Raw genomic sequence first — 16,905 nt, 5'->3', positions numbered from 1 at the left:
TAAATTTTATGTAATGCATATCTTATCACATACACATACAATTCCCCCCAACCCTGCTGCCAAAAGCAAAGTATAGAGTAGGGATGGTAATATGGAACATACATTCCAATAGTGGCACACTACCTAATTTTAATGGCACTCAAAAGATAAAAAAGAAAATTACTCTGTAAAAATTAGTATCATCAATGTTCCAATTAAAATTATGAAAAATCATTTTTCATTCAGGTTCTATTATACTATGAAAATAATGAATGAATGAAAGTTGTCTTGATTTAAGTTACTGAAAAACTTGTAAAAAATTAGTTCTCAATGCTTAAAACAATAAGATATAGACAACTAACTGTTTTATTAAAATGAATTGAAAATTCAAATTATAAAATAGATACAATTTTTTAATACCCTTAATAGCAGAATAAATTTTTACATGAAACTTTCTTTTTAAGTTGGAAGTTGCTTTGGTTAAATTTTTTTTGTTTTGTAGACTGAAGCTGAATATAGATACAGTTCAAAAGGAGACATACTAATGTATATTTGTATATAGATACATATGTAATACAGCATGACTTGGGAGGCTCGCCACTTTCTTAGGTATATAACCTCTGGGAAGTAATTTAATCTCTTGGTGACTTGGTTTCCTCATCTTTAAAATGAGATTTATTTAATACAATTACTGTGAGGATTAAATTAATAAAGATATGCAAACTATTAGCACATATTGTCTGTCACACAGGTAAATATTCAATAAAAATTTGCTAGTTTTACATGTTTATGTATAAATCTATACTTAATCAGTATTTTGCAGTATAATTTATTAACAATATTTGATGGATATTTTCCCATATCTATAAAGATCTACATAGTCATTTAAAATTACATTTAAAGTTGAAATTTTGAAAATAGCCCAAATTATTATAAATCAATGTAAATAATAATCATCACTTGAAATTCTTTTTTATTTGCCTGAATGAACATACTGATGTTGGTCAACAGCTCTTTTAGCAATTAGGAATGTGACACTTAAAAAAATTTTTTAAAACCAATCCACATTTTAAAAAGTATCTTTTGGGCTTCCCTGGTGGTGCAGTGGTTGAGAGTCCGCCTGCCGATGCAGGGGACACGGGTTCGTGCCCCGGTCCGGGAAGATCCCACATGCGGCGGAGCAGCTGGGCCCGTGAGCCATGGCCGCTGGGCCTGCGCGTCCGGAGTCTGTGCTCCACAACGGGAGAGACCATAGCAGTGAGAGGCCCATGTACCGCAAAAAAAAAAAAAAAAAAAGTATCTTTTGACTCATCACTACACTTTCAGGAATTTATCTGAAATACACACTTACAATAATGTTCACTTGTCTGTAATCACAAGGGACTGGATATAATCTAAATGCTCATCAATAAGGGGGCTGGCTAAGTATATAAAACATCCTTATAACTTAAAATCTCCCACAGTCACTAAAAAAAAATTAATGAGGTAGAGCTATACATAGTGATATAGAAGGATTTCCAGAATATAAAGTAAGAAAAGCAACAGAAAAATACATTTAGCAATGATCTCATTTATGCTTAAAAATAAAATGCAAAAAACTAAAAAACAGATTTTTTCCTGCTTAAAAATTTAATAACAGTAAATTGCTAATAGTGGTAAATTCTGGGGGATGGAAAAAGAGACATCTTTCTATTCTTCTATTCTTCTATAGACATCTTCTATTCTTCTTCTGTATTATTTGAAAAATTTTAAACCTTTTTTCTTTTATTGTGGTAAAAGTATATACAATGTAAAATTTACCATTTTAACCATTTTTAAGTGTACAGGTCAGTGGCATTAACCATTACCACTATATACCTCCAGAACTGTTTTCATTATTTGAAATTTTTATCATGAGCTTGTACTGTTCAGTTTCCGCAACAACTTATTATTACAAAGATTTAAAAATTTAGTATGGTCAGTGATGAGAACCATCAATAGAAAAAGATCATATGACAATGGACAAGGTTTTGCTCAATTAAAAAAAATTACCTTAACTCCTTTTATCTTAGTTATATTTTCATTTTGTTTTTATCATGAATGACAAAAATTATATTTACTAAAGTTTTAAAAATTGTCTTGACTTAATTCTTTTTCCATTTATAGAAACCAAAATTGTTCTGAAGATTTTTTTTTTTAATTTAGCATGAACTGAAACTTAACCCTTGCTGGATAGGGCTTTACACTTTCTCCTCTGTCCTGGAAACCCAGGATAGCAAATAGACAATGACCTCAAATAGTCATTATGAACATTAGCAACTATCCAAATCTGAATCACTCCATTTCTGTTGTTTGGTATTCAGGCAAATAGTTCCATACAGTTGATACCAGAGCAAGTAAAAGCTATAGCTAAGACCCACCAATTGCTTAGTATTTGCAAGGGAAAAAATATCAACCATACAGTAGAGCAACAAGAGAACATCGTTAGCAGATGATCAAAATTAACATCACCAATGAGAGGCAGAAGGATATCATGTGCCTCTAGATGTGATATACTGAGGACACAAAATCACTTATGTAGTTTTCCACCTAGGAATGTAAAACCTGCACCTAATCGTAAGGAAACATGAAACAAAACGAGGAACAATCTATTAAAAAGGTGGGCAGGGTGATTGTGAACTATACTCTTCAAAAATGTCAATGTCGGAGCTTCCCTGGTGGCGCAGTGATTGGGAGTCTGCCTGCTGATGCAGGGGACACGGGGTTCGTGCCCTGGTCCGGGAGGATCCCACATGACGCGGAGCGGCTGAGCCTGCGCGTCCGGAGCCTGTGCTCCGCAACGGGAGAGGCCACAGCAGGGAGAGGCCCGCGTACAGCAAAAAAAAAAAAAAGTCAATGTCATAAAAGACAAAGGCTGTGGAAATGTTCTTGTTTAAAGGAGACTAAAAAGACATGGCAAGTGAATGCAATACCTGATCCTAGATTGGATTATTTTTTTTTTAAGATTGGATCTTGAAGGAAGAAAATGCTATCAAGAATGTTACTGGATCAACCAATAAAACTACAATAGAGATGCTAGCTTATACAAAATTACTGTATCAATGTTAACTTTGTTGACGTTGATAACTGTACTGTAGTTATTTAAGGAAATACACACTGAAGTATTTAGGGGTAAAGGGCTACAATGGACACCACTTAAATTGAAATAGCTGAGGAAAAAAATACTATTTAACAGAAAAAGATCAAATGATAAAGCAAATGGAGTAAAATATCAATAAAAGGTGAGTCTAGGTCAAGGGTACATGGATGTTCTTTGTCGTTTTCTTATTTCTGCAACTTTTCTGAAAGCTTGAAATTATTCTCAAATTTAAAACATTAATGAAAAAGTTACAGAGAAAAAAGATTTAGAACCTCTAAATCTAAAAAGATTTAGAGGCCTCTGGTTTAAGTAAGTTAGAATTTAAGGAAGAAAGGCAGAGAAAGAATGTGAGAATTGGGAAAAGATACCTATATGGATAACAAACTTCGAATGGGATGAAGCTAAATGATTTAAAATAAAGAGAAATTAAATCCTAAAATTAAATTTAGGACTTATAAAATAATGTTTGAAAAATCAAAGTGCTTTACCTTAATTTAGCTGAACGTAGTATTCTGGTAAGTGAAACACAATTTCCTTCCATGATACCCTTTCCAACTGTGGGAATAATGCTTTTGCGGCAAGCGACATATAATGAACATGCCAACCAGTGGATAACTTCTCCCTGGCAGGCAAAAGATAAAACAGCAAAATGGATACACTATGTTAAAACGCTTGAATTCTAGAATCAAAAGAGATCTTAGAATTACCTGATCTAATATTCATCCTGTATTAACAGGCCAGAGAAATGAAGATATTTGCCCAAGGTCACAAAATTTAGATGGTTGCAGTAATGGGTATAAAACTCCTTAATCTTAGTCCTGTGTAACATGCTAAATCCGTATTAATCTAAAGATAGATCTCTCACCTATACCCCAAATCTAATATTATTGAAGAGTTTTCAATTTCTCAGCATTAGCTTTCTCAATATTATAACACCAGTCACGGCCTTGATGATGCTGAAGTTCCTACCATTTTAGTTTTAGGTTTCTTTTTTAACCAGTTTGGCAGAGAAAGGAAAGAACAGAGTAGAAGATGGCAAGAGAATTACACATATAAAAATTAACACCCATCACAACACAAAGGAGACTGTCAGCTTTGTGAGGTAAAAATTTGGGAAATTATTTACCCTAATCTTTAAAATAGTAAGTATGGCTCTCTATCTTAGCAGACACTTCAATTTACAATGCTACAAAAAAGGTGTCATTTGGGAATTCAACACTTAATTCTCTGCTTTAGGCTTGAGATATCCAAGCTAGATTCACTTTATGACTTCACTGATGAGTTTTACATAAAATTAAGAACTAGACTCAAATTTCATAGCACAACACAGTACTGTTGTGCAGATCCTCTTTAAGATCAGACTCTAAAAGAATAAAATGATTGATAAAGATTTCTTGTAATAATCCAAAAGGGGTGGGTAGAGATGGGTAGCCACCAATAAAGCTAAGACCTAGTGTTCCTACCCTAAAGTACTATAGTGAAAAGTCTCATTTGCTCAAGGCATTAAAGGAGGCAGGTAAGCTTAAGGTTGAATACTTTTAGAAGCCTTGATTAACGAATTGTTTGGGTATAGCATCCAAGTACTCTACAGCTTTTGGATACAGGCTACTAGATGAAAACACTATTAAGACAGAGAAAATTTAAGAACCAAAATTACTGCTTTGATTTTTTTCCTTAAAAAAAAAGCACCTATAGTATTTAATTTAGTTCCTTTACGCTAGGCCTTAGAAATACAGTTTCTAACATCAGGGTACTCCAAGTGTAGAGCTAAGAGGAACAGATATTATACTATTATCTATAATTGGTGAGATATATGTTTTAAAAAGAATTTAAGAGAAAGTGTTTTGGGAGAATATAGTGTAGTTACTGATTTTGACTGGGGGTCTGGGAAGGGTTCACAGAGGGAGACAAAAGCGCTAAGTGGTGAAAAATCACCAGAATGTACGGGGGGGAAGTGGGGTGGGTAAGCAGGAGCTAGTCAGGTAGACTAGAGGGGATAGGGGCTGGGCAGAGGGGTTCTTAGGAAGCAGCAGATATATGAAAATGCCCTCCACCAAAAACAAAGCATAAAAGAAAAGGAAAATAAAACACTCTAGATAGAATAAACACTCACAAAATCTCAATTCACACAGCTGTGATTTTGGTCAAACATTTAAGATATCCTGATGAACTCGGCCTAACTGGAGATTCAGCTCTTCAACTTTCTCTGCAGTTGGGAGTGAGGGAAAAGTTTCCAGGCAGAGGGATCGGCATGGAGAAAGCACGCAAGTAGGAACAAGCTTGGCATATTCAAGAATCTGAAAGATGTGCCCAGGTTAATACCTTGACCTCCATCTGCACTCAGCAGTGCTTTTTCAGTGACAGACCAAATGAGGACTCGATGTCAGAAATGCTTTCTCAGACTTTAAAAGTTTGTTTCCAATCTAGAGACCATAATTTATAATCTCCCTTAGCTTCTTATTCTTTCCTCAGCTTTCCAGTCGTGTCACCCAGAGATGCACATCACTGTCCTTCATCCAGTCTATCCAGTCCTACCCTGGAGACATACAAGAGTCTCTCTTCTCCTCTCTCTCTCTCTCTCTCTCACACTCACTCACACACACACACACACACACACACACACACACACTCAACTCCAAATTTCCAACTCTATGCCTTAGAGCCCACCGATTATTTCACCAGGTGATGAGTCAGCAGAGCACTCTGGGTGAGACCAGCTCTCTTGGATCACGAAAACCTTTGACCATAAGGCTACTGGAGTAATTGCAAATACATTCCATCACAATTCTACCTCTATACTGGGCTTATGCTTGTCTGGGTTCCTATGACAATTAGCAGAACGACCCTGGGCAAGACAATCCTCTGGGCCTTGATAATATTGCCTGGAAAGCAGGTTTAATACTCGCTGCCCTGCCACGTTCACAGGGCTGTTGTGAGGACTTAATGCAAGAACGGTTGGGGAAAATCTAATGATAGCCTACATTTATTTTGGTTAGAGACAGACACTGTGATTAGCATCTGGATAATCTAATTATCCCCATCTGAGAGAGGAGGAAACTGTGGCCGAGAGATAAGCATTGTGTGCACACTGGCTCTGATCAAACTGCTGTACAGTGGCAATACTGCCGAAAGAGCAACCCACACCTCGAGGCGGAAGGGTGAAGAGATTATGGCTCAGACTCCTAACTCCGGCTCCACCTCTAACGGTGCGACCTTGCGCTTAACCTCTTCGGGGCTCAGCTTTCCCATCTGTGTAACGGGGATCACAACATGTTCGAAGAGGTGTGGCGGCGAGAACCAAGTAAGATGACATATTTAAAGCGCTGGGCAGTGTCGTCTGGGCACACAATTCACGTAAGCTTCTGCCATTAGAGTAACTGTTTAAGCAGATTTAAGGGCAGTCCCATGACGTTTGTGGCACTGGTCTGAAGACTAGGGGACCCCTGAGTGGCATGTGACCTTGGACAAGCCACTCCTTTTCCGGACTTCGGTTTCCCGCCTCAAAATAAATGGAGAGATTGATCTACACTCGCCCTTCCAGCTTCGCACTTCTCGGCGCGGGGCTGGGCAGAGACCCTTCCCGGTGAGGAAACTCCCACCGCCCCATAGGGTGGGGTAGGGGCGGGGCGGGGGTGGGGCCTGGCGAGCTCGGTCTCGCCGCCCCACCTGCCGCCGCTCACCTCTAGGCTGTAGTTGCCCCGGATGGCGGTGAAGTCGTCCAGGGCTTCGGCCGCGCTCCCCTCATCCAGGTTCAGCTCCTGGCACAGGGCCTGCAGCGCCTCCCCGGCCGCGGCGACCACCGCCGCCCCCTCAGAGTGGGGATCGTCCTCGTCCATACCCTCAGGCCCGGCGGGCGGCGCGGTCACAGACCCCCCAGCTCCTTTCTCCCTCCTGGGCGCGCTACCCACAACCACCCGCGCCAAAAGCGCGCGAAAATCGGCAGCCGCAGAACGACGTCTCTTCGATGGTCTGCATCCGCGTTTCTCCTCAAAAAGGTCCGTTTCTCCTCCAGGGCTCCTAGCCTCCCTCTCCGGAAATGTGATAAGAAGACGGACTCCGGGGCCTAGAAAACCTGGACTTGGCCCTTGGCGGACAGCGGTGCACACAGCCGGCAGGGCAAATTTGGAGCGGAGGGATCGGCGGTCCGCGCGCAGGATCTGCTGGGAGTTGTAGTCCATATCCTGCCTTAGAGCCGGCTGCGCCTCCCTTGCTTGGTGGCTCTTTGGTTTGGGCCCCGCTGGGCTGCCAGTTGCGAGGCGGCCCCGTTCATCTTAGGGGGAAACCTCTTCTCTTCTGCCCGGCCAACCCACGGGCCTGGGTTTGTCACTGCCCCGGGACGCCATAGTCTGATCGAGAATTGTCCCTTGAGTTAGAAGATGGAGGAGGGACCTGAAAAAAGTGGTCTCTCGACAGCAAGGGCGGGGGAGGGCCTCGTCGCCCTCTCCTCGGTGTCTCCAGCGCCTAGTGAGTGGTCTTTTGAATGACTGAAGGGTTGGTGAGGCAAGGTTTATTGGGGGACACTTGTCCATCTCTTCTTGATCGCTGGACGAGGCTTGACCTGGGCTGAAAGAAATGCAGTAAGGAGGCACTTTCTCAGCTTCCTGGGAACTGGGACCCTGGAACCCAGTAAAGACTGTTATTCCAGACTTAGGAATGGCCTGAGCATAAGCCTGAAGGCGTGGAGCTGGTCTCGAGGCTTACCCTTCCGCTTCACCAAAAACACCTTCTCCAAGAGCCAGAGTGATCATTTGAAAAGGTAAATCAGAGCACGTCAGTACTTCACACAATACCCTTCAGTAGATTCCTTTTGCCCTTAAAATAATGTCCAGACTTCTTGACCTGGCCTATAAGGCCCCATGTGATCTGGCCTCACCAGGGCATTGTCCCCCTCCTCAGGTATATAATAAGATCCAACCTCACTGCTTTGTTTTGGAACCTTGGAAATGCCAAGCTGCCAAACTAGTTCTTCCCAAGAACCTTTTTCCCGTGCTGCTCAAACGGCCCCACATACTCTATGCCAGACCTTTGCTTGTCAGGCTCCTCCTCATCCTTCAAGTTCAGCTAAAAGTCATCTTGTCAGGCCACCCCTGAGCACTGTATTTAAAATAGCTGACCCTGGTGGCGCAGTGGTTGAGAGTCCTCCTGCCAGTGCAGGGGACGTGGGTTCGTGCCCCGGTCCGGGAAGATCCCACATGCCGCGGAACTGCTGGGCCCGTGAGCCATGGCCGCTGAGCCTGCGCGTCCGGAGCGTGTGCTCCGCAATGGGAGAGGCCGCGGCAGTGAGAGGCCCGTGTACCGCAAACAATAATAATAATAAAATAAAATAGCTGACCCGCATCTCCCCCCATCCACCCCATTTCATTGTCTTCATAGCATCTTATCACTATCTGAAATTATCCTATTTATTCGCTGGCTCTTCCTACTAAAATGTGAGTTGCATGAGAGCAGGGGCCTTCCTTTCATGTTCACTGTATTCCAAAGTATATAGATGAGTGACCAACTCGTAGTTGGCACTCAGTACTTAGCATGGTGTGTTTGAAAAATTACAAAGAAAACCTTTGTTGCTTGGATGAGGGAAGGAGTCACCAGAGATGAAAATGGAAGACAGTTCAAGTTAGGTTGCAAAGGATCTTATAAAGGTAAAAACGTGCACATTATCAGGGATTTTAATGAAAGGAGGTGAATGATCAGTATGTGTTTTGGACAGGTTCCTCTGGCTGCAGTGTCACACGTGGAGTGCATGGGGTAGAGAGTAGAGGTATGAAGATGGTGGGAGGTTGGTCCAGCATAGAAAGGAGCCAGTCTGGAGAGACAACTTTGTCCTAGAACTGAAGGGGGCACTACTGAAGGGGAGGCGTCTCCAATACCAGGTTTCCATCTGGGCCAAGAGGGTGAAAGGTGATACTGTCAACTAGAATGGGAGTACAACCAGAGGGATAAGATCAGTTCTGGAACTGTTGTGTATGGGATGCTTGCAGGCAGTTTAAAAGGAGGCTGTTGGATCCTGGAACGTAGCCCCTCTCTCCTGGGCAATTTCCCAGTCTTCTACATTCTCCACACGTGGGGAGGGGTGGGACTTGGGAACCAGTGGCAAGCTGGGTCTCAAATGAGTAAAAACTCAAACTCCCCCTAAAAATTCAGACGCAAACTGAACCGCCCATGTGGAACTTCCAACTCTGCTTTCTTCTAGCTGACTTCAGGGCCATCTCATTATTATTTTCTGAAAGGGATGTTGGCACATAGTGTCCGTACAGAGACTTACCTCCCATGAGATTTTACTTAGAGGTTATGGGCCGTTAAGGGGAGGTCTATCTCCAGTGCCAAGGGTTCTGTAACAGGGCTTATCATCCCTCCTCCTAACTTACTTTCCTGTCAGCAAAGAAATGTCAGGATTAGTGGAGGTGAAATGGATGAAGGTCTTCCTGTACTGGCTCATTTGTTTTCTAATTAACCTACTGTGCTTCTTTAAGAGAGAGCTCCAGGAGTGGAGACAGCCTAGACATGAAGATTTGGGAATTTTCAGGCAGTACCTGAAGCTAAGGGAGCAGGTTCATATCACTCAGGGAATGTGTTGGCATGAGAAGAGACTCAGGGGTAGAACCTCTAGGAACACCAACATTTCAGGGATGGGCAAAACTTCAGGAGTGAATGAAAAAAAAAAAAACAACTGTCCAGAGAGGTATAAAAACAAGGAGAAGTAATTCAGAGGCCAGGAAAGAACTACTCCATAGAGTACTACCAACACGACAGAGAACTCATATAGGACGAGGAATTCAAAGAAGATACCTCATGTATTATCTTTCATATGTTTTCAGTGACCTTTGCCAGAGACAGCTGCCTTTAGCACAGTGGGAGTGGAAGCCAGATTACTGTGATTGAGGGGCTAATGGGAGGAAGGTCAGAAAGTTGAAGTAGGAAGTAAAAACCTCTCTTTAAGTAGTCCGGTGGAGGAGAGCCAAATGGAAGGGTATTTTCTAGGACTGGGAAACACAAGCATGCGAGTAATCAGAGAGAGGCAGCAGGCAGAGATTGAAACTGAAAAAAGATCATCAATATAGTCAGGCTCCGGAGAAAGTAGCCAAGCCGGGGATCCAGGGCCTGCCCTTCCTCTTCACAGCTCTTGTCTGGAAGGGGGTCACCTCACATCTAGATTAAGCACAACGGCTAGGTGCTCTGGTGAGAGCAAAATAGCAACATACAGTCGGGTGTTGAGAGTGGGAAAGGTTTGGAACAACTTGAGAAATATCACTGGCTCTGTCAAATGCAGACATCATGGTTGGAATTTTTTGAGGAAAAATGCAGTAAAAGTAAGTCTCCCCCATGAGATCCTGGGTTTCGTAGCTAGTCCTGGACAAGATCACAAGAGCTGAGAAGCCTCAAGTTTTTTGCCTTTGCCATAACTAATCAATCTCTTTTTTATCCAGATCTGAACTTCAGAGGGTCATTCTGGCCTTGAAAAGAAACCAAGATAAAAGGAAACAGCTCTCAGGAATTATAAATCAAATAGAACCTGAGACTCATTGCCCCGTTTTTCATCCCTTTAGTAAGTAGTTGGGCTTTCAGTGAGTTGCAGTATACGTGCTATAGCCCATTTCTTCTTTGCAGCTGGATTTGATTCTCCTGATTCTTGTCCCACTTCATGCATACTAAGTCCTGAAAGCCCTTCATTTCTTCATTCCAAAAATGTTTACTGAATGCCTGCCATGTGCAAGATACTGATTCTTCCTTTGTTGTGACTTTCAGGTCATCCAGACTTGAACTGAGGGGCATTGCTGGCTTGAAAATGATCCAAGAACAAAAGAAACACCTCTCAAAGGTCATCCACCAAACAAACAAAAACTGAGAAACACTCTCTGTTGTTTTCTCCTCAGGAGTGAATCTGGGCTCTAACTTCGGATTTTCAGTAAGTCATATCTTATCTATGTAAAGCCTTCCATTTTCCCCTCCTATGTTTTGATTCATCTGATCCGTAACCCTTTACATCCAATTAACCACTCATGTCTATGACTTTTCCGTTTGCCATGTTGTAATTCTCAGACTGTCCTGAATTGAATTATTAGGAAGTGCAGGCCTTGGAAATGAGGCCACGATAAAAGGAAAATACTCTTGAGTTCCCTTATTTCCCTTATGAAATAAAGCAAATTTAAGCAGTACTCTTTTTTTTTTCCTCTTTTGGATTGTAACTAAACTATATCATTGTTTTGTTTTGTTTTTTTACATCTTCATTGTAGCATAATTGCTTTACAATGTTTTGTTAGCTTCTGCTGTGTAACAAGATAAATCAGCTATATGTATACATATATCTGCAAATCCCCTCCCTCTGGGGCCTCCCTCCCACCTCCCTATCCCACCCCTCTAGGTGGACACAAAGCACTGAGCTGATCTCCCTGTGCTATGCAGCCTCTTCTCACTAGCTATCTATTTTACATTTGGTAGTGTATATAAGTCATTGCCACTCCCTCACTTCGTCCCAGCTTACCCTTCCACCTCCCCATGTCCTCAAGTCCATTCTCTATGTCTGCGTCTTTATCCCTGTGCTGCCCCTAGGTTCATCAGAACCATTTTTTTTTTTTAGATTCCATATATGTGTGTGTTTGTGTGTGTGTGTGTGTATTTGTTTTTCTCTTTCTGACTTACTTCACTCTGTATGACAGACTCTAGGTCCATCCACCTCACTACAAATAACGCAATTTCGTTTCTTTTTATGGCTGAGTAATATTCCATTGTATATATGTGCCACATCTTCTTTATGCATTCATCTGTCGATGGACACTTAGGTTGCTTCCAAGTCCTGGCTACTGTAAATAGTGCTGCAGTGAACATTGTGATACATGTCTCTTTTTGAATTATGGTTTTCTCAGGGTATATGCCCAGTAGTGGGATTGCTGGGTCATACGGTAGTTCTATTGTTAGTTTTTTAAGAAGCCTCCATACTGTTCTCCATAGTGGCTGTATCAATTTACATTCCCACCAACAGTGCAAGAGGGTTCCCTTTTCTCCACACCCTCTCCAGCATTTGTTGTTTGTAGATTTTTTGATGATGGCCATTCTGACTAGTGTGAGGTGATACCTCATTGTGGTTTTGATTTGCATTTCTCTCATGATTAGTGATGTTGAGCATCCTTTCACGTGTTTGTTGGCAATCTGTATATCTTCTTTGGAGAAATGTCTGTTTAGGTCTTCTGGCCATTTTTGGATTCGGTTGTTTGTTTTTTTGATATTGAGCTGCATGAGCTGCTTGTATATTTTGGAGATTAATCCTTTGTCAGTTGCTTCGTTTGCAAATATTTTTTCCCATTCTGAGGGTTGTCTTTTTGTCTTGTTTATGGTTTCCTTTGCTGTGCAAAAGCTTTTAAGTTTCATTAGGTCCCATTTGTTTATTTTTGTTTTTATTTCTATTTCTCTAGGAGGTGGGTCAAAAAGGATCTTGCTGTGATGTATGTCATAGAGTGTTCTGCCTATGTTTCCCTCTAAGAGTTTTATAGTGTCTGGTTTTACATTTAGGTCTTTAATCCATTTTGAGTTTATTTTTGTGTATGGTGTTAGGAAGTGTTCTAATACCATTCGTTTACATGTAGCTGTCCAGTTTTCTCAGCACCACTTATTGAAGAGGCTGTCTTTTCTCCATTGTATATTCTTGCCTCCTTTGTCAAAGGTAAGGTGACCATATGTGCATGGGTTTATCTCTGGACTTTCTACCCTGTTCCATTCATCTGTATGTCTCTTTTTGTGCTAGTACCATACCATCTTTTTTTCTTTTTTTTTGCGGTACGCGGGCCTCTCACTGTTGTGGCGTCTCCTGTTGCGGAGCACAGGCTCCGGACGCGCAGGCTCAGCGGCCATGGCTCACAGGCCCAGCCGCTCCGCGGCATGTGGGATCTTCCCGGACCAGGGCACAAACCCGTGTCCCCTGCATCGGCAGGCGGACTCTCAACCACTGCTCCACCAGGGAAGCCCAATACCCTGGGCTTGATTGCTATGGCTTTGTAGCATAGTCTGAAGTCAGGGAGCCTGATTCCTCCAGCTCCATTTATCTTTCTCCAGATTGCTTTGGCTATTCGGGGTCTTTTGTGTTTCCATATGAATTGTAAAACTTTTTGTTCTAGTTCTGTGAAAAATGCCATTGGTAGTTTGATAGGGATTGCACTGAATCTGTAGATTGCTTTGGGTAGTATACTCATTTTCACAATATTGATTCTTCCAATCCAAGAACATGGTGTATCTCTCCATCTGTTTCTATCGTCTTTGATTTCTTTCATCAGTGTCTTATAGTTTTCTGCATACAGGTCTTTTTTCTCCTTAGGTAGGTTTATTCCTAGGTATTTTATTCTTTTTGTTGCATTGGTAAATGGGAGTGTTTCCCTAATTTCTCTTTCAGATTTTTCGTTGTTAGTGTATAGGAATGCAAGAGATTTCTGTGCATTAATTTTGTATACTGCTACTTTACCAAATTCATTGATTGGGTCTAGTAGTTTTCTGGTAGCATCTTTAGGATTCTCTATGTATAGTATCATGTCATCTGCAGTGACAGTTTTACTCCTTTTCCGATTTGTATTCCTTTTATTTCTTTTTCTTCTCTGCCATGACTAAAACTTCCAAAACTATGTTGAATAATGGTGGTGAGAGTGGGCACCTTTGTCCTGTTCCTGATCTTAGGGGAAACGGTTTCAGTTTTTCACCATTGAGAATGATGTTGGTTGTGGGTTTGTCACATATGGCCTTTATTATGTTGAGGTAGCTTCCCTCTGTGCCCACTTTCTGGAGAGTTTTTATCATAAATGGGTGTTGAATTTTGTCAAAAGCTTTTTCTGCATCTATTGAGATGATCATATGGTTTTTATCCTTCAATTTGTTAATGTGGTGTATCACATTGATTGATTTGCATATATTGAAGAATCCTTGCATTCCTGGGATAAACCCCACTTGATCACGGTGTATGATCCTTTTAATGTGCTGTTGGATTCTGTTTGCTAGTATTTTATTGAGGATTTTTGCATCTATGTTCATCAATGATATTGGCCTATAGTTTTCTTTTTTTGTGACATCTTTGGTTTTGGTATCAGGGTGATGGTGGCCTCGTAGAGTGAGTTTGGGAGTGTTCTTCCCTCCGCTATTGTATCATTGGTTTTTAGTAAACAGTACTGCCAAAATCACCAAAAAGAAAACCCATCCCATGCTGTCTTCTTTGTTATCACTGACTCCCCTGCTCCTTCATCCTCTATACCTAATTACTAAGTCTTGTGGATTCCTCCTCCACCAGATTTCTAGCTGTCTTTCAACATGTTATATTTTCTCTTACAATCCATCTTATGTTTACTTACTAGTCTAGTCTTTCTCAAGCAGCATTTGTAACATGTCTCTTTCTCAGGACTCTTCAGGGCTCCCCTATTACCAGTTGAATCAATTTAGGCAGCTAAGCATTGAAGCACATCTGTCAGGTCCAGCCTCACCTGCATGCTTTTTTTTTTTTTTTTCCTTTTGTCGATATGCTCTCCCTACTTTTTCTCAGGGTACATGTTGGGTTTTATTTTTCATTATTATCCAATGGCCTGCCATGTTAACACTCAACTGAGCTTTTTTTGAATAGAAAATGAAGTATGGGTGGTTAGATAGATTTACTCTGCCCTTCATTTCTGATCCAGATACATCATGAAGGTTGTTTCTATTTTGATCCCACTGTGCCTCTATGATTAGCCTCCCAGTTGTGGTTTAGTATTTCATAGTTCCCCAGAGCATGTGTCGAGAGCCTGATGAAGACCTTTAGAGGCTCCAAGACTAAAAAGATGATAGTACACAGCCTTCCAAATGTAATTCAAAATATAAACAATTCCAAACCCCAAAATAAGGGTAAGAAAGTACAACAAAGTTCTGATTATTTTTCCCAGCATGAATATTTCATTTTGAAATTCTTTATAAAAAAAAAAAATTTTTTTTTTCCCCATCTTTGTTCTGCCCTAAGCAACTACTTAGTCTGCACATGCCCCTCTTAGGAAAAACTACTCACCAGCTAACCTTCTAACGGTCAAAAAAAAGCAGTTAATAGTTGTCGGGGAGGGGCAAGACCAGCCCTCATCATTCTTCTGGTTCTTGTTCCTCAAAGGAAAAACTAACGTGGTGGTCCTTAAGCTGAGTCCCTACAGAGAAAGTAGTGCCAGGGATAGGATACTCGAAAGGATAGTTACTCGATTTTTCTACTCGAAAGGATAGTTAACGATTTTTCTACCTCGCTTAGACTTTAGATAAAGAAATTAAAAACCAAAAAGCCCAATTTAACCTAATGTTAATTCTAAGGCATTTATCCATCAAAATCTATGTCCAGGGCACTCAATTTAGTCACAAGAAGATATTTCAGAATAGCGTTTTCTTTGAAGTTTTCCTCTAAGAGACTGTCCTGATACTTCATTCTACCTAGAACCAAAACTTAGGATCACTTTTGTTTCCTGAATGTATAATGTTAATCCTGCTCTGCTGTATTCCCAGAGAAGTTGGAAAAATGAACACTGGTTTAACCTACCCCCTACCGCCCCCCAGAGAATAGCCTTTTAATCAGAAGGTCTTGGTGGAAAAGTCATTCATATGAGAGGGATATATGTAACACCCAAAGATAGCAACAGCAGGAACAGTCTTGGCGAGATTATCCCTGTTGCTTTTTTCCTCATTTCGATTTCCTCATTCAGTTTAGAGAAATTGGTATTTTCCTTTTCTTCTTTGAAACAGCTAAAGCTATTACCTAGGGAGCTACTGAAGAAGGTACAGACAATTGGAATCAAGAAATTTGAGTCGGGCTTCCCTGGTGGCGCAGTGGTTGAGAGTCCGCCTGCCGATGCAGGGGACGCGGGTTCGTGCCCTGGTCTGGGAAGATCCCACATGCCGTGGAGTGGCTGGGCCCGTGAGCCATGGCCGCTGAGCCTGCACGTCCCAAGCCTGTGCTCCGCAATGGGAGAGGCCACAACAGTGAGAGGCCCACGTACTGCAAAAAAAAAAAAAAAAAGAAAGAAATAGGAGGCAGATGAGGATGAGGCCAGATGGCTTAGCAACTTACAAAACGTTGTAAGGATTTTGGATTTTATTGTGTGTGAGATGGGAAGCCATTGGAGGGTTTTGAGCAGACAAAGGACACAAGTGACCTACATTTATTCAATAAATATTAAATTGAACATCTACTGAGTGGCAGATTCTGTGCTGGAATAAGTCAGGGGTGTAGAGAGGCAGGAAGAGCTAGATCACACAAGACCTTGTATTCTAAGAACAGATGGAAATCATTGGATCAAAAGAGTGACATGGGTTTTAAGAAGGTAACTCTTATGGCTACATGTAGAGAAAAAATTGGAAGGAACTGAGTGGAAGACCCCATCCCAACATACTCATGCAGAAAAAAGTACTCAGAAGGAATAAATAAAAATGTTAACAGGGGCTATCTCCAGATGACAAGATAGTTTCTCTTCCTTCTAGTTTTAAAATTTTTAACTTTCTATACTGAGCCTATATTCATAATATTAAAAAATCTCAAACCTTATTAAGACAGAAAAGGTTATTGGAGAATTATGTTTTTAGTCTGACCACTAAGTAGCTCTTTAGTGTTCTCTTTTTCAATTCTTTATCGTTTTAGGTTTATTTGAGAATATAAAAAGAGTAGGTGACCCAGAGAATATACATTTGTCAAAACTATACACTTGGGGCTTCCCTGGTGGCGCAATGGTTGAGAGTCCGCCTGCCGATGCAGGGGACACGGGTTTGTGCCCCGGTCCGGGAAGATCCCACATGTCGCAGAGCGGCTGGGCCCGTGAGCCATGGCCGCTGAGCCTGCG

The 16,905-nt window shown here is 41.4% G+C and overlaps 1 protein-coding gene and 1 long non-coding RNA gene across 7 annotated transcripts in view; one reads left to right on the top strand and one right to left on the bottom strand.

Moving 5' to 3' along the window:
* The window catches only part of RBL1 (RB transcriptional corepressor like 1), a 75,542-nt gene extending 68,237 nt beyond the window's left edge, over positions 1-7,305 (bottom strand). For 3 of the 5 annotated variants that reach the window (XM_027078351.1, XM_027078352.1, XM_027078353.1), the window contains exons 1-2: positions 6,778-7,049; positions 3,586-3,719 (exon numbers count right to left, since the gene is read on the bottom strand). In XM_027078351.1, the coding sequence (XP_026934152.1) occupies positions 3,586-3,719; positions 6,778-6,933 (290 nt within the window). In that variant the 5' untranslated portion in view covers positions 6,934-7,049. Of the gene's footprint in view, positions 1-3,585; positions 3,720-6,777 lie in introns of those variants that run through there. The other 2 variants (XM_027078350.1, XM_027078354.1) reach the window with 2 other exon arrangements.
* Positions 7,306-7,435: 130 nt separating this feature from the next.
* LOC113605226 (uncharacterized) lies at positions 7,436-15,977 on the top strand. 2 transcript variants are annotated; one of them, XR_003427116.1, is made up of 4 exons: positions 7,436-7,853; positions 10,522-10,640; positions 10,841-11,000; positions 15,815-15,977. It is a non-coding gene; the product is annotated as an uncharacterized LOC113605226 (long non-coding RNA). The 2 variants fall into 2 exon arrangements; XR_003427115.1 differs by lacking the exon at positions 10,522-10,640.
* Positions 15,978-16,905: the final 928 nt, after the last annotated feature.

The sequence above is a fragment of the Aethalodelphis obliquidens genome, unplaced genomic scaffold, assembly GCF_003676395.1.
Source record: "Aethalodelphis obliquidens isolate GAN/ISIS:26980383/991018 unplaced genomic scaffold, ASM367639v1 scaffold42, whole genome shotgun sequence".
Taxonomy (NCBI): domain Eukaryota; kingdom Metazoa; phylum Chordata; class Mammalia; order Artiodactyla; family Delphinidae; genus Aethalodelphis; species Aethalodelphis obliquidens.
Note: the sequence above shows the minus strand (reverse complement) of the source record. Positions and strands in the feature narration are given on the sequence as shown.